General features: G+C 52.3%; 1 protein-coding gene across 3 annotated transcripts in view; it reads left to right on the forward strand.

Annotated features, from left to right (window-relative positions):
- Window positions 1–27,429, forward strand: part of CTIF (cap binding complex dependent translation initiation factor) — a 310,526-nt gene that overhangs the window by 155,447 nt on the left and 127,650 nt on the right. For all 3 annotated transcript variants that reach the window (XM_060029013.1, XM_060029015.1, XM_060029014.1), the window contains exon 7: window positions 13,321–13,397. In XM_060029013.1, the coding sequence (XP_059884996.1) occupies window positions 13,321–13,397 (77 nt within the window). The remainder of the gene's footprint in view (window positions 1–13,320; window positions 13,398–27,429) is intronic.

Consider the following 27,429-nt stretch of genomic DNA (forward strand, 5'->3'; position numbering starts at 1 on the left):
AAAGAGGGATAAGCAGTGTCCAGACGGGGCCGGGAGCGGGCAGGGGTTGAATAACTGCATGGAGGAGGCTGAGGTGGCAGCAAGCCACACTTTTGTCCCCTGAGAATGTTCTGGACACAGCTGGGGGCTCAGGAAGTGGTTGGTTGGTGGACACAGGGCGACCTCATTCGAGCACAGCATTACCGGGGCTTTGGGCTGCGGCTTCCATCTTGAGGGACGTGGATGGAAAGTTAGAAAGTCTCAGGGGCAGCAGGGGCTCCGGGTACAGGTGGGGGGCCCTTGGGCCTGGGATTTCACAGACTGTGCCCCAAAAAGGAAGAGAGCCATGGGGGCGTGTGCAGAGGATGGGGGGAAGGATGGGCAGTTGGGAAACCTCCTGTGCTACCTGTCCTCATACGTCACATAATCTCATTTAATCCTCCTGATGGTCTGCTGAAATTGGTATAATTCTTTATTATCGCCATTTTATGGAAGAGGAAAATAGAAGCATAAGTAGGGTAGCTATCTCTCCAGGCTCCCACAGTAGGTGGCAGTGATGGTATTTAAAACCAAACCAATTGACTCCGATCCCTGCTGGGCAGCCCCGAATCTGCATTGCTTAAAGCACCTGAGGCTGGCTCTGCAAACACTGGGACAGGGGCCCTACTGCTCGTAGGTGCTCCTCCGTCAAGGCCTCTTTCCCTGTCCCCCCGTGTCCCTGGACCAGCCAGCCTTGGCCCACCAGTGCAGGGGCAGGAGAACGATGAACCCGTTCACTCACACGAGGCCTTGGAGGCATCCCCCGCACGGTGGAACTCGGCTTGGGGTCTCAGCCTCTCTGGTAGAGGTGTTTGGGACAGGGGTCCCTGCTCAGGGCCCACAGAGGCCCTTACACTTACCGTTACCTGACTACTACCAGTTTGTATACTGAGCCACACCAGAGTATGTTCAGGAGAGGCAAGAGCAAAGCCATTAAAACATGTCTTCTAGCAACTTCTGCTGGGGCCCTTGCCTTTCTGGTTGTGCTTCTGTTAACTTCAGAGCCTTCCGGTAACTCAGAGGGCAGCCTCGGGCATCCCTTCCTCCACGGGTTCCTTGCACCCTGGGTGTCCGCGTGACTTCCCTGAAGTAGTAAAATCGCTTGTGTGTCTGTTCTTCCAGCAGCCTGTGGACTTCTTTGGGACACAAGCAGAGTCTGGTTTTTCTATGTCCGTGACACGCAGTGTGGTCACAGAACGCAGTGGGCATCTTCTAAGCGTTGTAGAGTCATCACTCCTCTTCCAGAATCCATTGTTGCTTCTGTTCCCAAGATGGTCTCTGAACCTCCCCAAGTACATAAAACTATTCACAATTGCCTGCCTCACAAAGACTGTGCCTCCCTCTTAGAGACCAGAGCACGAATATTACTTTGTCTTCTCTTTTTTTTTTTTTTTTTAAAGAAGGAAGGGGATCTTCATTTGAATAGACTAGGTTTATTTTTTATTTTTTTATTTTTTGGCGGTACGTGGGCCTCTCACTGCTGTGGCCTCTCCCGTTGCGGAGCACAGGCTCCCGACGCGCAGGCTTAGCGGCTATGGCTCACGGGCCCAGCCACTCCCCCGGACCGGGGCACGAACCCGCGTCCCCTGCATCGGCAGGCGGACTCTCAACCACTGCGCCACCAGGGAAGCCCACTTTGTCTTCTCTTGAGTTTGCTTTATGGGCTTTTCCAGGATCTGGGTCTTATCTCTGTCATGGATACACCATTCAGTTAGAGACTAGAATTCAGGCCACGTGTGTCCATTCGTGCCCAGGCAACTTTCCCAGAGCCTGCAGAGCAGACCCTGTGTCTTTCCTGTGGCCACTTGTACCTCTTGCCTTTCTAGATCATCTTCCTGCCTCTGGTCTGTAGCAGCAGGAAGCTGTTACGTTTTTCAGGTCTGCAGCCTTCCCAGGACCCCCAGCAAAAGCCGTTCATCAAGGAAGTGGAGAGCACCTGTCTGCCCCCATTCCATTCTCATGTGGCTGTCCCTGTGTCATCGTGAGCCCAGGGGGCCTGCCTCCAGGGCTCCTTCTGGACTCTTGGTCCTGGGCTTGTCACCTGGTTGAGGCCCTGAGCCACTTGTTCTCATATGGTATTCGACACAGAGAGAGTTATAGTCACCCTCCAGTAACCCTCCCTATACACACACACACACGCGCGCACACACACACACCCATCACAGGACTACACTGGTTGCAAAAGGGAAACTTTTTTAAAAAATTTTATTTATTTTTTTATACAGCAGGTTCTTATTAGTTATCCATTTTATACACATCAGTGCATACATGTCAATCCCAATCGCCCAATTCATCACAGCACCACCCCCACCCCCTGCCGCTTTCCCCCCTTGGTGTCCATACGTCTGTTCTCTACATCTGTGTCTCTATTTCTGCCCTGCAAACCGGTTCATCTGTACCGTTTTCTAGGTTCCACATATATGCGTTAATATATGATATTTGTTTCTCTGTCTCTGACTTACTTTACTCTGTATGACGGTCTCTAGATCCATCCACGTCTCTACAAATGACTCAGTTTCCTTCCTTTTATGTCTGAGTAATATTCTATTGTATATATGTGCCACATCTTCTTTATCCATTCGTCTGTCGATGGGCATTTAGGTTGCTTCCATGACCTGGCTATTGTAAATAGTGCTGCAGTGAACATTGGGGTGCATGTGTCTTTCTGAATTATGGTTTCCTCTGGGTATATGCCCAGTAGTGTGATTGCTGGGTCATATGGTAATTCTATTTTTAGTTTTTTACGGAACTTCCATACTGTTCTGCATAGTGGCTGTATCAATTTACATTCCCACCAACAGTGCAGGAGGGTTCCCTTTTCTCCACACCCTCTCCAGCATTTGTTGTTTGTAGATTTTCTGATGATGTCCATTCTAACTGGTGTGAGGTGATACCTCATTGTAGTTTTGATTGGCGTTTCTCTAATAATTAGTGATGTTGAGCAGCTTTTCATGTGCTTCTTGGCCATCTGTATGTCTTCTTCGGAGAAATGTCTATTTAGGTCTTCTGCCCATTTTTGGATTGGGTTGTTTGTTTTTTTAATATTGAGCTGCATGAGCTGTTTATATATTTTGGAGATTAATCCTTTGTCTGATGATTAGTTTGCAAATATTTCCTCTATTCTGAGGGTTGTCTTTTCGTCTTGTTTATGGTTTCCTTTGCTGTGCAAAAGCTTTTAAGTTTCATTAGGTCCCATTTGTTTATTTTTGTTTTTATTTCCATTTCTATAGGAGGTGGATCAAAAAATATCTTGCTGTGATTTATGTCAAAGAGTGTTCTTTCTATGTTTTCCTCTAAGAATTTTATAGTGCCCAGTCTTACATTTAGGTCTCGAATCCATTTTGAGTTTATTTTTGTGTATGGTGTTAGGGAGTGTTCTGATTTCATTCTTTTACATGGAGCTGTCCAGTTTTCCCAGCACCACTTATTGAAGAGACTGTCTTTTCTCCATTGTATATCCTTGCCTCCTTTGTCATAGATTAGTTGACCAAAGGTGCATGGGTTTCTCTCTGGGCTTTCTATCCTGTTCCATTGATCTATATTTCTGTTTTTGTGCCAGTACCATATTGTCTTGATTACTGTAGCTTTGTAGTATAGTCTGAAGTCAGGGAGTCTGATTCCTCCAGCTCCATTTTTTTCCCTCAAGACTGCTTTGGCTATTAGGGGTCTTTTGTGTCTCCATACAAATTTTAAGATTTTTTGTTCTAGTTCTGTAAAAAATGCCATTGGTAATTTGATAGGGATTGCATTGAATCTGTAGATTGCTTTGGGTAGTATAGTCATTTTCACAATGTTGATTCTTCCAATCCAAGAACATGGTATATCTCTCCATCTGTTTGTGTCATCTGACAGTGCTTGAAAAAGCAGCACTTTAGTAATTGTTTCCTTTACATTTTACACAGTGTAACATAAAAGCAATTTTCTAACATTTTTCTATTGGTTTGTAGTCCTATCCTTTATACCAGTGTTCTCGCTTTTTGTTTTCTGTTTACTCAGACATTATCAAGTCAATGTCATCAGTATTTGACCTTGCTCAGTGGATCGTTTCCTGACATGGCTACCAGCGGGAGAGGGCAGGGACAGTCGTGTTTGCTTTCCAGGATTTCATGGATATACTAAGAACAACCGTAACAATACCTAAAGTTGTATCATGCTGAATTATTTAGGACTCTTTGGGTTGCAAGTGAGAGAACCCCAACTCAAAATATATTTAAAGATAAAAAGGGTAACTGATTGGCTCATGAAATCAAAGGAAGACAAGCAGTCATGACACAGGAGACAGGAAAAGCAAGTGTTTTCATCCACATTTTCCAGAAGAAGGAGGAGAGGGCTGGGTGAGATAACTGCCCAGTGGTATCCAGGTTTGGCAACAGAGCTGGGGCCCAGGTTGCCTAAAGGCTGTGTGGGTTTATTAGTCAAGATTCTTGGCTGTTACAGTGAGAAACCCAACTTGAAGGAAAAAGGAGGGACGGGCTTTATTAGTTTAGTGCACCCAAGGAAGGCCACATGCCAGCGACCTGGTCTCCGTAACCACACTACAGTGCAGGCACAGACCCCTGCGTGCTGGATAAATGCTGTGGGCTCGCACCCCAAAGGCTGCCACAGGCAAGATATTCATGTGCAGTAGACCCCACGAAACCCTGGCCAGAGAGCCTCAGTTAGGCTCCGTTTCTGGAAGAATGTCCAGCTCTTGTGTAGCCAGCATCCAGCCTTTCCGAATGGGTGGCGGCCAGGTCCACAGTCCAGGGTGTGAGTGGGAGACAGGGTGGAGGCAGCGGTGATGTTGGTGGCTCAGAGGCAGCCTCTGCATCTCTGCCCCGTCTACCTTTATGTTTGTTTTTATGTTGGGACTCCAGCTGAGGTATTGTTCTTAAAAGGGTCTCTGCTGATTAAAAAAAATAAATTAAAAGAAAAGGTAGAAAATCACGGATTTCAACATGGTTTAGCCTCCCGCCTCCCACCTTTCTTTCTGAAACAGGTCGGCTTCTCTGAATAGCTGTGCAGCCTTGAGATTCCAGGAATTTTAGAAACATTACCTGTTTTGTTTCAGCTTGGACGTGACCCACACATCCTGCCCACGTGGAACTTGGTAGGATAACTTCTTAGAAGCTATGAAAAAACATGACCCTAGCAAGAGGAGGGTTCCACGGTTGAGACAAACTCATTGTCAGAGGAGCTGTACTTGTTGCTTTTATGGCCCCTTAAGTTGCCAAGTGCTATGTTTCCTTCATACCGTCGGCCCTCGGGATGTCTACCCGTGTCGAGCCGGAGACAGGGACCTGGGGAGTCCCAGCTGGCTTGGCCTGAGTCTGTCCTGCCTCTGTGGGGCTCCAGCTCCCTGGGATCGCCCAGTGGGCACGGCAGAACCAACATCCAGTTCTTCTGAGTCACGGTTCCTGGGGTCCTCCACTCTGGGCCATCTGGAATTTTCTGGAGAGAAAGAAGCCATTGGTTTCCATGTGTTTCAAAGCATCCTTGGGAGTGACAGGTAGGGCCAATACGCAAGCCTGTGAAGAAGAGGAGAGAGGCTGTGGTTTCCAAGAGGCCAGGTGGGGAGTCGGTATCCAGGAGAGATGGGGGCAGACGGGCGGGTCGCTGGAGAGGGTACAGCTGGGGCCACAGGGCTTACCTGTCAGGAGACTGGTGCGTGTGGGAAAAGGCAGCTAATGTGTAGAAAAGAACCAAGCTCCAGGTGTCCTGGCAGTGGAGTCTTGTGATCCTGTATTTATTTCTGGTTGGAGTCACCTTGAGCACAGCTTTCCATGCCCCGCTTGGAACCTCCCGCTGCTGCCTCACCTGGGCCGGGATCCGCAGCCTTCCCTTCCAGTGCCAGCATTTCCCAGCCGCATCACCTCCTACTGAAGGCCCGTCCAGGTCTACCACAGTCTGGGGGTCTTCACACAACAGGAGGAAGGCTCTCTTGTATTTGTGTAACGCACTCTCCCTTTGCAAAGAGCTGGTGTGTGAGGGAGAGAGAATAGACCTGTGAGATGGTTAGGCCTGGATGATTTCTACCAGACCCAGGTCCAAGGCCAGTGGTCAGAGGTCACAGGTCACGGGAATGTCAGGAGAATCTCCCTTGGAAGGAAAGCGGGCCTGGGGTTCCATGAAGCTGCCGGCCGTGGGACTGAGCCCTGTGGGGCACTTCTAAACCTCGTCCCACAAGATTGAAGGGGAACCAGGCAGAGCAGTAGCCAGGGGCCCTGACCCCACCAACCTGGGGAGTGAAGGGCAGGGTTAAGCTTGGTGTCGTGAGCACCACCCCCTAGAGAGAGGGGAGTGGAGGCCTGCCGGAGGGGCCGTGGCCAGGGTCATCGCAGAGGTCACGGTGAGCACACACGGGCACGCACTCTGCAGGGCAGACATGGGACAGCATCTGAGCCAGCGCCCAGGGACACCAGCTCTCCATCCTCACGCCTGGTGGGCGGCACCATGGACAGAAATGGGGCCGTCCAGCGGTGGCTACAGTACCGGGCGGAGCTTGCGCTGAGCCACTTCCTCACCTGCTGGGACCCAGAGTGCATGGCCCGGCACCATGGGGTCAGAGATGGGGCAGGAGATGCCCTCTCATGCCCCCAGTGGTTCCACCTCCACATCTCTGCCCTGGTGCTGCAGGCTGAGTGACATCACAGTTGGGAGCGTGAGCCTTGGAGGCGGCAGGTACAGCCTGCTGCCAACTGGTTGGGTGGCCCTGAGGAACTTCCTGGACCTTATTGAGCCCCTCCTCTGTCGGTAAAACAGGCTGCCAACACGGTGAAATTACCTGGTGAGCACGTAACTTTCACAAATGCAACTCCATTTTGGCAAAGGAAATCCAGTTGGAAAAATGACCCTTTTTTAAAGCACAAATGGTTTTGCCTACTCTTCCACCTGTGTTCGTCTCGTCTCCTGGCCTGGGAAGGGGGGGCGGGGTCGGGGGATGGGGGGGGCAGGGTGCTGCCATGACAAAGTGCCAGCAAGCTGCTGGCTTAGAACAAGAGCGATTTATTATCTCCTACTTTTGGGTGCTGGAGCCACCGTCAACCAGGTGGCTTAAAGCAACAGAAATTTACAGTCTCACAGTTCTAAAGGCTGGAAGTCAGAAGTCAGGTGTCAGCAGGGCCACGCCCCCTCTGGAGGCTCTAGGGAAGAATCCCTTCTCGCCTCTCCTGGCTCTGGTGGCCGCCAGCAATCCTCGCTGTTCCTTGGCTTGAAGCGCCTCCCTCCAGACATAGCCTCCATGTTCACGTAGCCTTCTTCCCTCTGTCTCTGTCCAAATTTCCTTCTTCTTATGAGGACACCAGTCATTGGGTTTAGGACCACCCTAATTTTGTATGACCTCGTCTTAACTCCGTCATATCTGCCAAGATCCTGTTTCCAAATGAGGTCGCGTTCATCCGTACCCAGGGTTAAGACTCAGCTTATCTTCTGGGGGCACGCAATTCTACCCACCGTAGGGGTGAAGACACCGCACGCGACACTGTGGTCAGGGGCCCCCACCCCGGCCCTCGGAGCACCCGGTGCCTCTGTCTCCTCCTGTAGGGCCAGCGTGTCTCCACCCGATCCACCTATGACCCTGGCGTGTGTCGTCCCGCAGGTGGAAGTTGTAACATACCTTCTTCTCCCTTGTGCTCCTGTCAGCCCTTTAGCACTCAGGTCAGGTACCATCCCGGCGAAGGCCTCCCTGACCCTGCTCCAGGCAAAGGTCCTCAGGGCTGCCAGAGGCATCTATACAGCCTCTCCCGTGACGCATGGCGTGCGTCAGCTTGTTATTTGTGTTCCCCTGAGCTCCTGGGGCTGGGACTGGGTCTCTTCATTCTGGTATTCCCATCTGATGCACGTGGCACATAGTAGGCCTTGAGAGCTGCTTGGGTAAAGAACCAAGGATGGACAGATGGATGGATGGATGGCAAGTGGTGGACAGCTCTCCCCTGACCACCGCCACAGCCGCTGCTCTCATCCCTTCGTCCTGCCTGTTCTGCTCGATAGCATTTTTCATCATTGATCATATTATCTATTTGTTTGTCATCTCTCTCCTTTCACTAGAATGCGTGCTCTGTAAAAACCAGCATTTTGCCTATTGCTCTTTCACTACTGTGTCTGCAGTGTCTAAAACGACAGTATTTATAGGATGGGTGGTTGGATGGATGGATGGATGGATGGGTAGATGGGGGAAGGGTGGATGGTGGGGCGGGTGGGGAAGTGTGGAGGGATTGGGGGAGGGGAGCCTGTGGCTCAGTGGACGTGCATCACTCTTACCACAGAGGCAGCAGGTCTCAGCGCCACCCGGCGCACACGCCGCCTTGCTCAGCGTGCTTACATTGCCCTCCCTCCCCAGACCCAAGATATGTTTGTTGGTAGCTGTCATCTCAGAGGAAGGCCCCTGCACTGCCAGTCTGCGGTCAGCAGCTCTGCCGCAGCCGCCTTTAATCCCCCAGAAATACCTGCCATCCCAGGTGGTGAGGTCTTAGCTTCAGCCTGCCCTGGAATGGGCAGATTTTACGTGACGGGTTTCAGCAACCAGGGCAGTAACACGCTGCCCGTGGTGCCGCATCTTAGACCCGTGCTGACCTCCGGGACGGGAGAGAGAGAGACACAGAGAGAGAGAGTGTGTGTGTGTGTTTCACGTGTCCTCTGCCCAAGCTGCACGCAGAAGGAGTATTATCTTCCCTCCCTCCCAGGAGAGGCTTGTTTTATATAATGTACTTGTCTCCCAGGCCCACTTAGTTATTGAAAGTGGTCAGAGGTTAGACAGAGAGGAACTGCAACCAGGTCTCAGAGCTAAAGGGAGAAGGGTTCCCATGCAGAGAGGCAGAGGAAGAGCAGGCAGGGCCTGGGAGGTCCAGGGTGATGCTACAGAGGCTCACCTGACTCTGGCTGAGGAAACACACAAACCAGCTGGTAAACCAGAGGCTGGTGGGGCTCTTGTTTATTCGGGGGGAGGGGGGATGCTCATACCTGGACTGACGTCCAGATGGGGCTCTTTCAAAACATAGAATAGAAGAATTTATTGAGTAACGAAATAGAGCAAAGACTACTGTATACTCTTTTATTTTTTTTTTTTTAGTTCTGTGACATTTTATTTTATTTAGTATATGTAACATGAGATCCACCCTCTTAAAAAATATTTGTTTTGTTTTGTTTTTTTACACTGTATACTCTTAAACGATCATTCTGGCAAGCCTGATAAATTTCCCATTCTCCACTCAAGAGTTACATCCTGTCTAAAAAGCAGAGAGGGGTCTCTGGTCTAAAGCCAGAACCCCATCTTCCCGGGCCGGGCCTGGAAATACCAACTCATGTGCCTCTCCAGACTCCTTATTAGTCACTCTCGTCGTTGGATGCCCCTTGCCTACACGTGCCACCCTCTCCAGCCCTTTCGTAGGAGCCATGTTTCAGGGCAGCTGCTTTCTGTAGAGTACTTGAGTGAGAGGGGGCCACAGTGTTCACCACGGCTGGATTTTTTTTTTTTTTTCAAAACAGTTGCTATTGCCTCTACCTGGAATATTTTTCCCACCTTTTAAAAACTGAGATATAATTTACATGCCATAAAATTCACCCTTTAAAATATATGAGTAAATGGTTTTTAGTATCTTTATGAGATTGAGCAACCATTACCACTGTCCAATTCCAGAATATTTTCATTATCCCCAGAAGAAGCCTGGAGCCCATTGCCAGTCACTCCCCATTCTTTCACTCCCCAGGCGCTGGCAACCTCTCATCTACTTTCCGTCTCTGCAGATTTGCCATTTCTGGACATTTCATAAAAATGAAATCGGGGCTTCCCTGGTGGCGCAGTGGTTGAGAGTCCGCCTGCCGATGCAGGGGACACGGGTTCGTGCCCTGGTCCGGGAAGATCCCACATGCCGCGGAGCGGCTGGGCCTGTGAGCCATGGCCGCTGAGCCTGCGCGTCCAGAGCCTGTGCTCCGCAACGGGAGAGGCCACAACAGTGAGAGGCCCGGGTATCGCAAAAAAAAAAAAAAAAAAAAATGAAATCGAACCATATGTGGTCTTTGATAGATTCACCCACGCTGTAGCATGTATCAGAGCGTCCTCTCTTTTTATAGCCACGCACTACTCCATTGTAAGGAGCTACCACATATTTATCCAGACATCAGTTATTGGACATTCGGGTTGTTTCCATTCTTGGCTATTATGAATACTGCTGCTATGAACATTCATGTACAAGCCTCATCTCCCGCCAACGGCTTTAAAGAACTTTTGCCAGCCTAGGTCAGCAGCTAATCTGATGACAGATCGTAGCTAAGCACAGAGTTTCTCCTTCTGTCTTCCTCTTTTGGCCTCATAGTTGGCCCCAAATGCCCTTGTTTGGGGGGAAGTGTGGGCAGCATCTTGAGTTGTGTGTGTCACATGGTACCACCACCAGCTTGAGTTTGAAGAACTAAGTGGCTAATTGAAGAGGGTCCTCCAGTAAAGCTTGTATAAATACAGTGCACCCCATTTTATACAAGACCGTCTGAAAGTTCTACATAAGTGCCCCAGGGAAGGTGGCATTCATTCATGTATTCACCATGGTGCCAGTAGGCTGGGGCCCCAGGTGATCTTGTGGGTGGGACCAGTCCTCTATAGCACCAGCCTGGGTTATTCCTGGGGACGGAAGACCTTCAAGGTGCCAGGCTTTGTTCTGTCACCTTTGTCACTTTGTTCAGCTGATTTCTGGCCTCCCACTGGGATCTGCCAGCCTCAGGCCAAAGAGAACACAGGCAGAACTCCTCCATCCTTCCCCAGCACACCACCTGGTCACCAGGCTCTCTGCTAATTCCCTCCACCCTCCCTAACCCGAGCTTCCTACACCCTCCTCCCCTGCAAACCAACTCCACTGGACTCTCTCTGCCAAGACTGGGGGCCCCATGAGGAGAGGGACCAGAGCAGCCTTGCTTGTCCTGGCGCACTCAGCCCTGAGCAGAGTGTCAGGATGATGGGAGAAATGCTGCTGCCGCCGATGCTGATGACGGTGGTGATGACGCCCACGATGGCAGTGACAGCGCCAGAGACGCTTGCTGAGGTGTGCTGCGCACCAGGCACTGTTCTACGTTCTTTACATGCTTATCAACACATTTAACCCTCACAGGGACCCCAGGAGGCTATTATTATCTCCACTTTACAGGTGTGGAAACTGAGGCACATAGAGGTTAGGTCACCTGTTCAAAGTCACATAGCCATCAAGAGGAAGAGCCAGGAGCTGACAGTTCACAGTGTGGCTCCAGGTCCCGGGCTTTTAACTGCGATGATATTTTATATACGTACATACATATGTAGTAATTTGGAGGTGATAGATGGATGGCCACAGCGGTCAGAGCAGTGGCTTCATTAGAAGCCCTGAGGGGTCGCGCATGCCCCTGGGCCACACTGAGTCCTGGCAGAGAGCGAGGACTCCATGCCGAGGCTGGGTCACCAGGGCAGCTCCCCTCTGCTGCAGCGTGTGGCCGGGAGGGGGGAGTGAGCAGGCCAGGATGCAGGTCAGAGCCCAGGACTCCGGGGCCCAGACAGGGAAGACGGGCACCTTCTGAGCTCGCGGAAGGCCAAGTGTCCCGACAGCGCCCTCGGCCCGGCCTCGGAGCTCAGCTCCCGGTCCAGGCTCGGCTTCCTTGCATTGTCTCCACGGGGCACGCCCAGTGTTCCTGTGGTGACCTGAGGCCGGAGGGAGGGAAGGGGCCAGCCCGGAGCTGGGTGAGGGTGGGAGAGGGGAAATGAGAGGGGAAGACTTGCTGTTTTTCCTTGTTTGTGTTTTGTATTAAAGAAAGCAAATAATATCCTTTGAGAAAACCATTAAACAAAGCACATCCTAAGGCAGCAGAGGCCCATTGTGCCTGCCCGAGCCAGAACTCATTCATGCCTTCTTGGTCGGATTGTTGGAACCAAGAGACAGGGTGTGAGGGAGGGACTGACAATATAAATAATATAGATTAAATTAAATTAAATTTGAAACGTGCCCTTCCCTCCCTGGACTCAGTAGGAGTCTCGGCCAAGCGTCTGAAAGGCCAAGGTCCCCGCGTCCTCCTGAGCCTGTTGTCCTCCCCGTGCCCGCCCCAGGAAGCACCTCAAGACTGGCCGGGCTGCCCATGTCCAGGGCTGCTTAGCCCGTGGTCGGGGGCTAAGCCCTGAGAAGGCAGCCCAGCGGGACGCTCCGCTAGGAGCCCAGATCCAGAGGGCTGCATGTGCCCTTGCCGTGGAGGGGGCCTGGGCTTCTGTCTCCCTGTCTGTAAAGTGCGTGGGGGGGCGGGTGCTAAATGGGCCCTCACTGTGCCCTCTCCAGCACACTGGGCCCTGTCACACCCTCTGACCCTGTGCACACCCAGGGCCTTGTGAGCGGCATGGGGGCCATGCTCAGGCTGTGGACTCTGCACCAGGACCCATACCCAGATGTCCCAGGCCCAAGCCAGGCCTCCAGGCCTAAGACCCTCAACCCCTCCCACCCCACCGCAGCCTGCCCATAATGGAATGGCAGTGCTTTCCCTTGTCCCACCAGGACACACTTTTCTGGGGAGAGGGAAATGGTAAGAAGAGAGCTGGCCATCAGCCCAACTTCTGCAAATAATTCCGCCTGTGGCCCGGCATCTGCAAGATCAACCCTGCATTATGAATAGAGGGTCTCTCTCCGACCTTGGTATAAACATATACATAGTTGTCATCATGATGACAACATGCAAAAGACCATCTTTAGGATTTTCCCCAGTTAAAAGTTTAAAAAAGCATTTAGCTATTTGCATGTTTCCTCTAAATATACCCCAGGAGTATAAGTAACAAAGATCTTGGGTAAAAATTGCATGAGGCATCCTGGACTAGTATATGAGGAGACCTGGGTCCTGGCACATTCCCTCTGCATGAGGCTCAGGATTTGCAAGGAGGCTGCATCTCCTTGGTCCTCTCAACAGCTCAGAGAAGATATTAACATTCCCACTGTGTTAGGAAGCTTGATGTTAGAGGGCTAACTTGGCCTCCGTCAGCCAGTGATACCAGGATCTCATTCTCTGCTGGACCTTGAACTGGCTCATCCACCTCTCTGGACCTGAGTGTTCTCATCTGTAATTTGAGTAACTGGATATGACAAATTCTAGGGACCCCTTTGTGTCCCCACTGTTCTTTGGTTCTATAATTCCAGCGTTATCACCTGATGGGAAACTCATTAACGCTGGTGTTCTCCATTTTTCAGCCTGGATTTGCTGGTCAGAGTCTAGCCTTTCCAAACTCTCGATTTCATTTTGTCATAGGTGGTGTTGTAGTTAGTTCAGACCCAGAAGTTCTTTGCTCTCTTCCAGAAGACTTACTGACAATCCTCTCTTCCTCCTCCAAACACACAGGGCTGCCACCCGATGCCCCATGAGGTGGAGATCGCGCACACGAAGAAGCTGTTCCGGAGGAGAAGAAATGACCGAAGGTAGGAGACTCTCGATCGCCAGCTTTGGGTTTTCTCCGCCTCCGCCGGCCCTTCTGGATATACGGTCCTGTCCCGTGTTTGGCTTTTCCTGGTCATCAGCCGATGCGGCGAGAGGCGACGTAGACTCAGTGGGCTGGTGACCGGGGGCGGTGGCGGCTGCCCACCTCTTGGTTGGCCCTGGGATTGGATCTATTCAGGAGTCCAGGGCAGGTTTGGCAGTTCAGGAAGAGAAAAGCTCTTTCCACTGACCATGCAGCAACAGTAGCGGTCCTCGGGGGACCAGGACCTGCCGACGTGTGTTTTGAGACACAGCCTCCAGGAGGCTCTGGAGCTCACAGTTCCAGGACTGTCTTTCCTCTGCCCTGTCCTGAGAGCCGTCCCTGGCCCGTGCTGGGTTCTGCTGGGACAGCGACACACAGATCAGCAACTGTACGTGCTGCTTCTCTCGAATGCCTGGGGGGTTGGGGCTCACTTAAACTAAAGCAGAAACCAGGATCTCCCCTGGCATCCAGCAGAGGTCTGGGTGACAGCAAGGGGCCAGAAAAAGTGCCTGGGGTAGCCCTGGATAGGAACAAACAACTGAGGTTGGGCGTCTGGGAGGCTGAGCCTTTGTTTCCTTAAAGGTTGTCTGACAGGCAAAGGTCTTCAAGGTGTATATTCCAAATGGAAGAGTCCAGGTGCAGAGCAGTGTTTTAGTGTGTGGCCGTTTGTGCAAAAGCAGGGTTAGAGTATTTGTTTGTTTGTTAGCATGTGCATAAATGATTTCTGGATGGAAATGAGAGAGGGGAGGAAGAGAGAGAAGCGGGGAAGGAAGGGAGGGAGGGACGGAGGGACGGAGGAAGGAAGGCTTCTGCCTGAAGAATTAAAATGAGGTTCTCCTCTACAGGGAATTTCTTCTTAGTTAAAGGTGATGGCTTGTGGTTTCACCTTTAATGAACAGAGCGTGTTCTCAGAGAGCAAAAAAAAAAAGCCCAGTCAACATGCTTCCTCAGAATACTGGAAACGCCTCTTCTTGTGCAGCTTCCTGGAGACTAGGGCTGCCCGGGGTCCCTGATGCCTCCCTCCACACGCGGGCCCTGAACGAGGCGTGTTGGGTGGTGGCCGCGACTCAGGGTGGATGGAGGACCAGGCCCCCGGAACGTCATCAGCTGGTGGATTTAGTGGAACCAGAATAGCCCGAGAGGACAGTGAGTGTACAGCCATCTGGGAGGAAGGCGGTCCGGGCTTAGAAACCACCAGGCACTTTACGTAGTGGCGTCAAAGGGGGAAACTGAGCAGGGAGAGGTGGACCAAGCCTATTCCTGGCCTGCCCAGAGTGCAGTCGCTGCGCTGTGTGCGCCGCCTTCTTGTTGTGCAGCTTCACAGAGGCTAATTCCTGGGTTCCCCGCAGAGAGAAGTAGGGAGCACCCCCTAAAGGAGGCATGGGGTTCACAGGGGACTGGGGAGGTGTCCGGAAGAGCAGAGGCTCGCTGTCGCTCCTCCCCTGCCCTGTGGTCCCCAGAGTGTGCGTGGAGGTGCAGGGAGTCCCCGAGCTTCCGTAGGAGAAGTCCCCCTGTGGGCCCAGGCAAGGGCAGGCTGCTCTCAGCGTCCAGATCAGCCGCGCCTCCGCTTGTGGGCCAGGTCACCTCACTCAGCAGGAGCCCCTGGACAGTGCAGGTCTCCGGAAAGCAGCGGCGTGACCCAGGAATGTAGGAAAAGGGGCGTGACATGCGGGCATCGGGAAGCCGGCCTTCCGCTGAGCCTCGCTCGTGTTAACAAATGCCCAGTTAGGTCAGCACACCTCGCAAAGGATGTGGACCCGGGACTGGGTCCAAAGCAAGGCAATAAAGATGATTAAAGGGATGGAAAGTATGTCCTGTGAGGAGAGGCTAACGGGCCAGGGCCAGGGAAGAGGAGGCTGCAGGGAAAGGACGTTCATGCCAGTAAACTCTTGAAAGATTTATACAGAGCGCTGAGGAGCGGCCGCCCACCTTCCCCGGGACCCAAACTGCAGGAAATCATCTGAAATGAAAGGAGAGAGTGTTCCTCTGGACCAAAGACGGACTCAAGCAACAAACATCTTGACCATCAGGGGCTCGGACTCTGCCATTCAGCGTGGCAGACACACGTTGAGCCTGTGCTGTGTGCCGGCCGGGGCCCCACCTTTACTCACAATCTGGAATATGGTGCAGGCCAACACTCAGCCGTCACAGAGTCCCCAGGCCATGGGACTTTCAGGAGAAGAGCAGGCAGCCGGACGCTTTAAGGACCTCTTTGTCTGCAAGCAGGCAGCCAGCACCAGGGGCCTCCCGAGTCCTCCCTGGTGGAGCGTGTGATTCTGGCATTTGAGGAACGGCTACGGAATATTATCCAGCCGACCCTAACCTTCCAGCCGACGGTAGATAGTCACGGCCTTGCTGAGCCCCAGACCTTTATATTTGACCTTGATAGTTAACACTTTTGGACAGCAGGTTAACCTTGCCAGTAGTGAGGCTTGCATTCCCTGGTGGCAGAGGGGGAGGTGACCAGGATCAGATGCGGTGGCCAAGGGCACAGCCAGCGTCTATCTGTGTCATGCCTCTGATCTATCCCCCTCTGCTGCAAGGGAGAAAAGGTGCTGTTTCCCCTTTTAACAGATGGAATAGCTGAGGCCAGGGACACTAGCCAACATTGTTCAGCTAAGTAGCAGAGCTGAACTCGCCCCTGCTGACTGCAGCTCTCAGCCTTTTCAGCTCCACGGCCTCAGGTGGACCTTTGACCTAGAAAAACCCAAGAGCAGGGAGCTGGTGGGTGCCTAATTAGGAGGGTGGCTGCAGTGTCACAGGAAGGGAGGTGGCCCGCTCCATCCCCCTGTGTCTCTAAGGCTATCCCGGAAGGCCTGCAGGGGTCTGTGGCCTGGTTGCTAGCTGCAAACTCTCAGCAGCTCGGCAGGTTGCTGAGCCTGGGGGTCTGTGCTACCCCACAGCCTGCAGTAGGAATTTCTAAACTGGGCTCTAGAGTCCTAGTCTTCACGGAAGTCTAGATTATATCCTAGTTCCTGGTGGCCTCTTGAGGTCTTGAGTGTGCCCTTACTGCTTTTATTCTCTGATGTCTGAGGCATATGCCGTGGAATTAGATGCCGGATGTGCATGCCACCTTTCCTACTCATTAACTCCATGATTTTGGCAAATTACTCTATACCTCGAAAACTTGATTTCCTCTTCTGTAAAATGGGTTCATTAATTGGGAGGCTTAACCAAGCTCATCCTTGTAAGGCACCGGGAAATGGCCTTAGCACCTGCTAAGATCACAGGGGGATCCGAGGTGCTCAGAAAACACTGTAAGGTGACAGTGGAGGGCAGATGTCTGCGGTGGCAGGGTGCAGGGGCGGGGCTATTGTCCCAAATCCCCATGAGTGCCGGGTTTGCTTGAGCCCAGCGAACTTTCCTCGCATCACCTCCAGGGCCAGGGCACCCAGGGTCAATTGTTCCTTCTCAGGGATCAACTTTTAAAGCTTTGCTCCCACTGTCGGGGCTGGCAGGGAAGGAGGGCCCCTCTAGGGCAGCCATCTGCAGACTCTGCTCCCACATTCTGTGCGCTGCTTCGAGGGCCTCTGTTTCTAAAATTGAGTTGTGGCATCTTTTCCTCATTTTGCAAAAAAAAAAAAAGGTTAAGCTTGTGAACAGTTCAAAAGTTTTCTCCTTTAAAATGGTCTCAAAACATGGACAACTGGTAACCACTTGTTTATTTTGCGAAACTAATCGAGGATGTTTGCTGATTTCAGACAAAATGATGCATTTCATGATATGAATGTACTAAGTGAGTATTTCATGCATTCCTGAAAGAGCAACATGCCTCCGGTTGCTCTGTCCCCACCCAAGCCAGAGACCTGCCGACTGGAAGGGGGTCCGCTGAGATTCGTCTTCTGCCCTGAGCCCCTTACCCTCAGGATGCAGGGCAGAGGGGCAAACTCTGGAGGGCAGAGTCCCGGCCATGCCGCTGACCCACTGCCTGTGTTGACCTTGAGTGAGGTCGCACCTCTGGGGGGATGCAGCGATTTTCTCTACTCCCTCCACCCCTTTTCCATTTGAAGAGATGGACATCTGAGGCCATGAATGAAGGTCATGGTCTGTGTTGCCTGGGAAGCAGAGTCTGGGATGGAGATTATTGGGCAGGACACTTACTAAGGAGCGCCCTTGGGGTCACGCGGAGGGAGGGGGTGAGCTGCAGCGCAGTCTGCGTGGGGAGTTCTGATTCTACGGGAAGTTCTGAAGTCGGGATGACTCTTCAGAGCTGTCCCAGGATGGAGAGAAGGGGCAGGTCTTTGTATCCCCATGTCTGCTCTAGTCATCAGATGGGGAGTGCCTTGACCTTGAGCCGGCAGCTCTCCGCCCCAGACAACTTCTGTAGAGCTGACCGCTGAGGGCTGTCTGCCACAGCGCAGCCAGCAGCCAGGGGCGAGTGTGTCATTTCTGAGCAGGGCGAACGCCACAGTGAAGCACTCTTTAACTCTCCAACTAGGATCGATGGGGCAGTGCTCTGTGCTACATTCCATGCTGCAGAGAAACCAGACAAGTGCCAGGCGTGGTCCCTGGTCTCAAGGGCCTGAGGTAGAGCTTGCACAGCTGGCCTCAGAAGCCACCAGAATGTAGTGCATGACTGTGTAGAATCCACGTGTTCCTGCGAGGAGGTTCTAAGAGAGGAACCAGCGACCGTGGTTACAGAATGCTTCCTAAGGAGATGGGCATCGAGTTAGCCATGAGTCACGAGGGGGATTTGGAAGGGAGATGGGAGTACATTTGGGTGAGACTGTGAAAGCCTCAGTGAAACAGATGTGGGAACCAGGGATTCCCACCGCCCCGGATGTCGCTCCCACAAAACTCCCTAGAAACAGAGCCGGATGGGTGGAGCTCACTGCTGCCACTACCCGCAACTGAACTAAAGAGAAGGGAAAAGCCGGAGCTCCTGGCTCCTGACGGGGCCCAGCCCAGACGTCAGAAGTCCCAGTAGACCCCGCAGGCTCCAGAGCTGGCCTCCTAACAGTGAGAGTGGGGCAGCTAATGGAAGCATTAGGGGTCCATCGCACGATGCCCGTGCGGCTGGGGAGACAGGATAGCCATTCTCCAAATTAATTTGTTTCATTAAGTGAGGTCTCAGAACGGTTAATTTACTCCATGTGCAAAGCAGATTTGAAAAGAAGGAAAGAATGGCACAGTCATCGCCAGCTAGTATCAGATGGCTCTGCTGGGCGAGAGGCAGGAGAGCAAGCTGTCCCCACATCTGAGTGCCACCCCCTCCCTGGGTCCCCAGATGGTGCAGTCGGGCCACAGCCTGGACGCTGCAGGGTGAGCAGAGCCCCCAGCAGCTCTTGCTGCCTCTGTCCTATGATCGACCATGACAGTGGCTTGCTGTCCTCTAACCGTAGAACCAATTTACAGTCTCATTTCTCCATCTCCTCCTCTGCCACCATGTGCCCAAACCCTCCCTGGGTGCCAGGTTCTTTCCCTGGGGACAACGTTAGAGTCAGCCATCAGATTTGATTTTGCAAGCTTTCTGTGACATCATCTAGGTCACTGATAGAAATGAACAGGGCATCTGGAATTAATGGCGATGGGTATGCAATTTTGGGAAGATACTAAAAAACCCTGGATTTTTTGATTTAAAAGGGTAGATTTTGTGGTAAGTGAATTGTATCTCAAATTTTTTTTTAAGTTTTTTTTTTTTAATGGATAAGGCAGGTCCCAGGATGGAGTGGTGGAGCAAGCCTCTGTAAACACTCCTTAATCTTGGTGTTTGCAGGGTTCCCCAAGTGTATCAGGAGAGTAACCCTTTCAAGGACGTAGATTTGGTCTGGCCCTGACTTGGTCTGTGTGACTGTGCTAGCTATTAGTGGTTACATCTTTTCTTCCAGATCATTGGCTTGGCAGTCTCCTTAGGAGAGATGATATCTATATTTTTCTGATTTTAAAAAATTGGAACTGCACACACATAGCTGCAGTCTCTAGCACTTTGTTCCTCAGAAGTGGTCAGGGGCTATTGATGACCTCACGTGCAAAGCTGTCTTTTTCTGGACCATATTGTTCCATCCCTTGGGCAAGATGAGCACTCAGAGTGCCTGTCTCTCTCCCAGGATTTCCTCCGAGGCCCTCGGCAACGTACTGAGGATGCTGTAGCGGGGTCTCCCTTTCCCGGTCCAACACGTGTTCTCTGACAGAAGGCAGACCTTTCTCTCAGCGGCCCTCTTAAATTTACATCATCCTCCCCACCTGCAGACTCATGCTTGCCTCTTCCTTCTCACTCTAAACACAAAAACTTAATTTTAGAATTGTCATGAATGCCTGTTGAGCGCACTCCTCGACACACTCTTGACAGCTCTACCACACCCTTTGATGGCCATCACTGGCTACAGGAGACCCCTCATTCCCTTCTAGAATTCACCTTAGCCGCCTCCTCCTCCTCACGCTGCGCTCATGGGCAGGGACCCTGGAGGATGCCAGTGCCATGTTAAAATCTTGCCTCTAAGTCACAGCTGCTTTCTGGAACTTGCCATGCCCTTTAGCACCTCACACCACTCCTGCAGTCATGGACTCCTTCAGCGACGAAGATGATGAGCCCCAGACCTTGCCCACCAGGAACTGATCAGAAATTCGTCTAGTTCAGAGTGCAGATCCATCCATCCATCCACTCATTCACAGGAGTCGTTAAGGTAGCCCTTTGGGAAGTACAGTCAATCCTCATTACTCGTGGATTCTATATTTGCAAATTTGCCTCTCGTTAAAATGATTTGTTTTGTGTGATTTAGTCAATACAGTGCTTTCACAGTCATTCATGGACACTCCCAGAGCGGTGAAAACACTCGAGTCACCTGATACACATGTTCCCAGCTGAGGTTGAACCAGGAGACCTCTGTCTTCTTGCTCCAGCTCTCATATTGTAAAGCAGTGTCTTTCCGTGATCTATTTAGTGCCGTGTTTTTTGCGTCGATGTGCTTTTCATGGGTGAATTTGCAGTTTGAAATGGCCCCTAAGCATAGCACTGAAGTGCTGTCTATGTTCCAAAGTCCAGGGAGGCTGTGAAGCGCCTTATGGAGAAAATACGTGTGTTAGATGAGCTTCATGCTGGCCAGACTGGTAGTGCTGTTGGCGGTGGGCTCAATGTTAATCAATCAACAATATACGTTAAATAAGGTGTTCGTAAACCAAAACACACATAAAGTGGGGTTATCTTTGATCAACTGGAGAAAATGTGACCGGAGGCTCGCAGGAACCTAACCCTGTCTTTCTTCTGGGAGCAGTGGTTCAGTGCGCAGTGTGGTTATACAGTTATATATAGAGCATGACGACTGTGAATAATGAAATTGGGCTGTGCTTGCCCTTGAAAACAGGGGGAGAGGTGCTGAAGATAAAGGACTATGTTGTGAGTGATGGGGTTTTAGGCTGAGTAGTTTATCTTGTCCGAGTGGCGGTAGCAGAGATGGGGGGATAGAAGGAGGGAGCGGGAGACACTTCCTCCACGGTCGTCGCCTGGCTCGGGTCGCACTGAGGGGACCGCTGCTTCATGTGCCCTATACTGGGATGACACCGTCCCCAAGCCCTCCAGACGGCTCAGCCCCGAAGTGACCATTATTGTCATCCTGTCATCAGGAGCCCAGGGAACAGTGAGACAGATTACACTCCCATTGCCTGCGGTTTGTCTTTATATCGCAGCACGGAAATTGCCCTCATTAAGTCCCTGCTAAAGATAGATAAGAAAATGGGACAGGCAAACCCCTACCTGGCAGGCAGCCCTGTCAGATTCTAAGCAAAATGAGTCAGATATGAATTATTTTTAGGCTCCTTCTTCTCCTCCCCCACACCCACCCCCAAGCTCTCTTGGAAGGAAGAGCAGCTCATTTCTTTTTTTTTTTTTTTTTTTTTTGCGGTACACCGGCCTCTCACTGTTGCGGCCTCTCCCGTTGCGGAGCACAGGCTCCGGACGCGCAGGCTCAGCGGCCATGGCTCACGGGCCCAGCCGCTCCGCGGCATGTGGGATCTTCCCGGACCAGAGCACGAACCCATGTCCCCTGCATCAGCAGGCAGACTCTCAATCACTGCGCCACCAGGGAAGCCCGCAGCTCATTTCTTGAAGCCAGATGTCCAGGTCTGTGTTTGATTGACATGAAGGGCCTTGGTATGCCTAGAGAAGACCCTGGCCTTTGTACGAGCCGTGACGGCCAGATCATCCTTTGGACAATGCCCGCCTCACCTGGAGCTCATGGGTGCCGAGAGCGCCCTGAAGGTGGCCGACGACTCGCCCTCTCCTGCCCCTCTTTCCTGGCACGTGCTCCATGCTCAGAACGTGCTCTCAGCATCACGCTTCATGGGAAAGTAAAGCAGTCCCTGGGGTCCCTCTCCCGGGGAAAGCCCACATCCGTGCATGGCCATCTTGTGCCTTTCGGCAGAGCTCCTGGTGCCAGGCCAGCCTGCCCTCCCAGTCTGTGCCCACTGCTGGGAAGCTGAGAGCTGCTCCTTCGTGCTTGCTCCCTGCTCCTCTTTTCAGCTATTGGGGTTCATCCAGACCCCTTAAGCCCTAGACGGCAAAGGAGGGAGACCTGGGGGCAAGGGAGCTGACAGAAGAGGAAGCAAGGGTGCATGCCTAGTGGCTTGGAGAGCAGGAGGGGTGCTAACTAGGAAAGTGGCCGTAGAGAGATAAGTGCCATCTCCACCGGGTCTGTGCCTGGGACAGGAAGTAGAATGGACGCCGGGAACCAGCCACCTGAGTTGGTTTAATTACGCTTCCTCAGATGTCTTAGTCTCTCTTTCTGAAATGCTGGACATTTAGGTTGGCTCACAAATGTTATTCCCAACCCTCCCTCCCCTGCTAGAGCATATGGACACAAGCAACTCCGAGGGCCCCAAGTGACCGGGCCTCTGGTGCCAAGTCTTCACAGCCTTTGCCAGGGGCAGCCAGCATGGTGGGTACCAGGGCCTAGGCCAGGCTCACTTGGGTTCTGGACCAGTTCATCCCTCACCAGCCAGGGGATCTTGAGGTGATAAGAACCCTTGCCAAGCTCATTCTTTTTCTTGTCTCCAACGACACTGACATGCCCCCTTCAGGGATGCCAGTAGGTGAGGAGTGATGGCAGGTACACGAGAGGGCCCAGCCCCAAGCCCAGCTCTACAGAAACATGGGTCCCCTCCTTCCTGACGTTTGCTCTTGGGACCCCTCCATCTTGGGCCGTGTGCAGGGAAAGAAAGAAGATTGGGCCAGCAGTTATGGAGTCTGGGTTTCCATCCTTGTCTGGCCCAAGGCAATTCCCTTACACTTTTGGAGCTAATACTTTCAAATGTATTGGGGTGAGTGCGGGGTTAAAGTTGACAGAGAAACCTCCCCAGAAATATTCCATTCCTTAGCCGTGGGCTGGAAAGACAGACAAAGACACTCCAGAGGCCAGTTGGAGCTTTCAGTGCAAATAACTAGCTCCCCTGTACCTTCATCCCAGCCCATTCACCCTCTCCAGAAAGCTCCAGGAAGCTGGGCCAGGTCTGCTGCTCCTGTGTACATCTCTTGGGACCAATCTGGTCTCGGTCTGTCCTGTGGGCTGGGTACCCAGCCACGCCTGGCTGAGCCTCCGTACTCCCAGCATTCTGCTTACCCACATGGGACCACCTTACCCGTGGGGTGGGCTGTGCGTACTGTTGGTTCTAGGCCCCTTTTGCTAGGCCCGCGGGCGAGCCTGGCTCACCCTGAGTCCTGCCCGTACATGACTCAGCGATTTAGCAAGCACTTCTAGAATGCCTACCGTGTTCGGGCCACACTGAGCCCTTTGCAAACATCAGCTTGTACAATCTTCCCAACAACCCTTGGAAGGAGATGCTGTTTTTATTTCCATTTCACAGATGAGGAAAGTAATTTGCACAGAAAAGGGGGGTAACTCGCCCAAAGTCACAGAGCTGGGAAGTAGCTGAGCCAGACGGCAATCTCAAGCAGCCTGGCTCAGAGCCTGGGCCCCTCACCAGTTCTCTGCTGGGAAACTCCCTGTCCACCCTTCGGCATGCTCGGCCTCCCTCTTCTGGGTCCCTCGCCAATCCCTACCTACACCCCCAAGTGAGCCCCTGATTAACTCTGTGCTTGGGGCGATAAAGGCAGCACGGGGGCCTCCATTTTCAAAAGGACTGAGGGAGGGGCCAGTGCCTCATTCAAAGGAATGAACAAATAGTGAGATTTCAGACAAGACCCACCCTCTGCCCTGTGCACCCCTGCACCAGGTTAGTCACACCCGTAGATCCCTTCGCTGGTCCGGATGATTCATGCGTGGACATATTTAGGAAGTTCCTATAATAGCGCAGAGGTTTCCCAGGTTGTCGGGGCCCCACTTGGTGAGAGGCTGGAGGAAGGGTGCTGTGAGTTCCAGAACAGTGGGCAGCTCTCGGGAGGCAGTCTGGAGTGGGAGAGCTTCCTCCAGCTGCCATCCCCCACGTCCCAGGAGGACCGCCCAGGCCACAAGGGTGCCCTTCGCTCCCCAAGGCTCGCCAGCAGGGACGGGAGCACAGCTTTTAAAAATACCGAGGAGCCTTCCTGCCTGGGTCAGCACTTACCCTGAGCGCCGAGAGTTATTTCTGAGTCTTCCCAGTAATTTAATTTTAGCCATTTATTCCAATGTGTGTGTTTTTGGGGAAAGGCAGGGTGGCCTCTATTATGGTTTGGAGTATTTTGGGGAGGCCCTGGTTTCCAGAAGGGATACAGGGACTCAATTAGGCAAGACATCAGCGAACAGAATTAAAATAACTCAAGGAGACAGGCCTGCGGATCCCCGGAGGTGATGCCTCTGCTTAGCCCCCTGGAGGAAATTAAGACCAAGGGGTCCCCTGCGGGCCCAGTGGGCACCTCTGAGGTGGCAGCTTGCGTCACTGTCTCCAGCTCTCCCAGCACCTGCAGGCGTCTCAGGGCCTTTCAAAATGCAGAATGGATGGAGCTGCTGGGTCTTTCCAAGTTGGCCTGGACAGACAGCCCGAGCTCTAGGAACAGACAAGCCCACATCAGTGGCAAGTTCTGGAGCTCCAGCTGGTAGGTAGACAGGCAAACTCACCAGCAATTTATGGGGGGCTTAAAACTTAATAGGCACTAGCCCATTAACACTGCAAGGTTTTTGGAGGGATTACTCGGGAGGAATTACTAAACAGAGGTCAAATAGACCTTCAGAACCCCCTACCGGCACCAGCCATACCTGACCACCCCCCACCACCTGCCCTCCCCTCCTGCCAAAACAGGCCTGCCTCACCCCCCCGCCCCGACCTGCCCGCTGCCCCTGTCCCGCCTCCTCCTAATTCACTGTCCTTGCTCCCTGCACTTCCCGACCCCGGTCTGCTCTCGGTTCCCTGAACAGGCCAAGCTCACCTGTCTGCACCTGACTGGCCCCTCTCGTACTGCGCTCCCCTGTCACTATCCAAGCTCTTTTTCGTCCTCCCTTGATCCTCTTCCCTGACCTTGCCCATGGTTGCTGGGATGCATCAGGCCCGGCATGGACTGGAAGAGCTCTCCCTGCCTGGCTCACCTGGAGCACGTGCAGCAGCTGAGGGATTCGAGGATGGGGCAGGGGATGGGGCGGGAGCGTGCAGGACACTCACCGGTGCGTGGGAGGGCGAGCCATTCCGGGTGACGTGATCACCAGCCAGCGTTACCGCAGCTAACCCCTCCCTCGGGAATACGCTGCCCTTCAGTTGCCTTCAGACTCCTCTCTTCAGCTTAAGGGGAGAATTCTGTGGACAAAGGATCCAATTTCAGGCTTTCCGTTTGTGGGGACTGACACTGAACTTGGGGAAGATGTGTAGACCCAAAGATGAGAAAGGTTTTTAGGAAGAAAAATATACTCTATGGGGCTGTGTCCACGTTTGGCCCAGCATCCCGAGTGGCCACAGCAGACTGGCTCGGTGTGTCAGAGAACAGACGGTCACCCTGAGCAGGAAACCTGGTGCCTCTGAACCGTGAGCCACAGCCGTGGCTTGGACAGGCTGGGCAGGGACCAGGGCGGGGCAGGCGGAGGACAGGTTTCTGACTTTGCTCTGACGATCAGAAGGTTGGCACACTGTCGGTCAGGAGTGGGGTTGGGAAGCTGATCGCTGGGACCCCTCGAGGCGGGGCCCGCAAGGGCCAGCGCCCTCCCAAGGAGCCATCCAGTTTCTGTCTTGGGCATCCTTTCCTGGCCAAAGTCCTAGGTCTATATTTTCACTGTGGTGCTCACTCTGCCCACAGCTGCGGGAAACCGTCTGTGCCTCCTCATCTACCCCACCCCCACTACTCTCAAGCTGCGCTCCTCATGTACCCGCATTTACCACTCTTGCATCCCATCTTGTGAACTGGGGTGTCAGGCGTCAATCCGGCCTTAATGGGTAACCCAGGGCAGGTCACTTTGCGTTTTCCCCAGAGCCTTCAGTGATGAGCCAGAGTTAAGAGAGTGACCTCGTGCTGAGAGCTTGGGGCACAGTGAAAAGCCAGGAGGTGTAGGGAGTAGGGAGGGAGGGTACATGGGTTGTGATTTTTGAGGGTGGGATTTTTAGCTCCTAGAAGCCTAGAACTATCCCACTTGAAGCAAACATTCTTTTTGCCTCTGTGTTCATTTTCTGGAAGTCACATAGCATGAACTGTAGAGCCCAGGTTCCAGACAAATGTATAGGTGGCCCCTTGGGTGTGCTGACTTGTCTAGACTTGGTTTGGGTCTCATGTGGAGCCTCCAAGGCACGAATTCATCTCTCTGAGGCGTGTTTCTCATCTACAAAGTGGGACATCTGCCTTTTAATACTGTTTTGCTGTTGAAATGCAGTGATGCTCTGAACACAGGTAAAATACCAAGGGCTCCCAAACATGAAGACTTACTGCCTGTCTGTGTGTGGGGAATACACACATCTGTGTTTATAGCTGTGTGTGTGTGTGACTATTTTAGGGACTCTGCCAGTTATCACTTCCAGTGATAGTGTGCTGGAAATGGAGCTTGGCCTGCACGCTTGTATTGGTTATCTATTGCTGTGTAACAAATTACTCCAAAACTTAGAGCTTCAAACAGCAAATACTTTTTACCTCACACAGTTTCCAAGGGTCAGGAACCCAGGAGCAGTTTCACTGGGTGCTTCTGGCTCACGGTCTGTCTTGAGGTTGCGGGTCAAGCCTGTTGGCAGGGATTGTAATCCTCTGAAGACTTGATTCAGATGGGACTGGAAGATCCACTTCCAAGCTTACTGACGTGGTTGTTGGCAGGCCTTAGTTCCTCACTGGCTGTTGGCCGGAGGCTTCATTTCCTTGCAATGTGGGCCTCTCTGTAGGGTGCTTATGATAGAATGAGTGGAGAGAGAGAGAAAGAGGCTGTCATGTCTTTTGTAACCTAATCTCAGAAGTGACATACCATTCCTTCTGCGCTCTTCTATTGGTCCCGTAGACTAACCCTTGTATGGTGTCAGAAGGGACTACACAGGGTGTGAATGCCACCGGGTGGGGACCATTGGGGGCCACCTTTATCTGATTCTAGTTTCTTCCTGTGGCATTGCTTTTTTTTTTTCCCTCCCATTGTAAATGATCTAGTAAAATGCAACAATAGGTTTGAATGGATTGAGGTTTTTGCTGTTTTCCCTTTTCTGGTTCAACTTCGTATCTTTCCAAAAATGCCTTCCTTATCCTGTCCTCCCCTCTACACTCATATCCTACCTCCCCGTGGCTCCTCTCTACAGTGGAGCATGAATGAGAACTTCTCTCCCTGGGGAAGGTTTTAGACCAGAAGATGCTCTTTTCTGAGCTTTGGGACCCCTGTCCTCCAGGGGTCCAGTAGGTAGTTCCAGGCAAAGGGAACTTTCCAAGATACACAGTCACACACACTCTCTCTCTCTTTCTCTCTCTTAGTCACACATACTTATTTTCCCTTAAACTCTATAATCTCAATGATTATAAAAGATTGGGCTTTAATTGGAAGCATATTGAAATACTTGAATCTCTCAGACACCGACAGGGAAGGCTTCCTTGGGTAGGAGAGAAAAGAACACCGATATTAGCAATACAAATAAAGGTGTCTTACACAGCCTTTCTCATAGCATCCCTGCAGCAGGCCCGG

This window comes from Delphinus delphis, chromosome 13, assembly GCF_949987515.2.
Source record: "Delphinus delphis chromosome 13, mDelDel1.2, whole genome shotgun sequence".
Classification (NCBI taxonomy): Eukaryota; Metazoa; Chordata; class Mammalia; order Artiodactyla; family Delphinidae; genus Delphinus; species Delphinus delphis.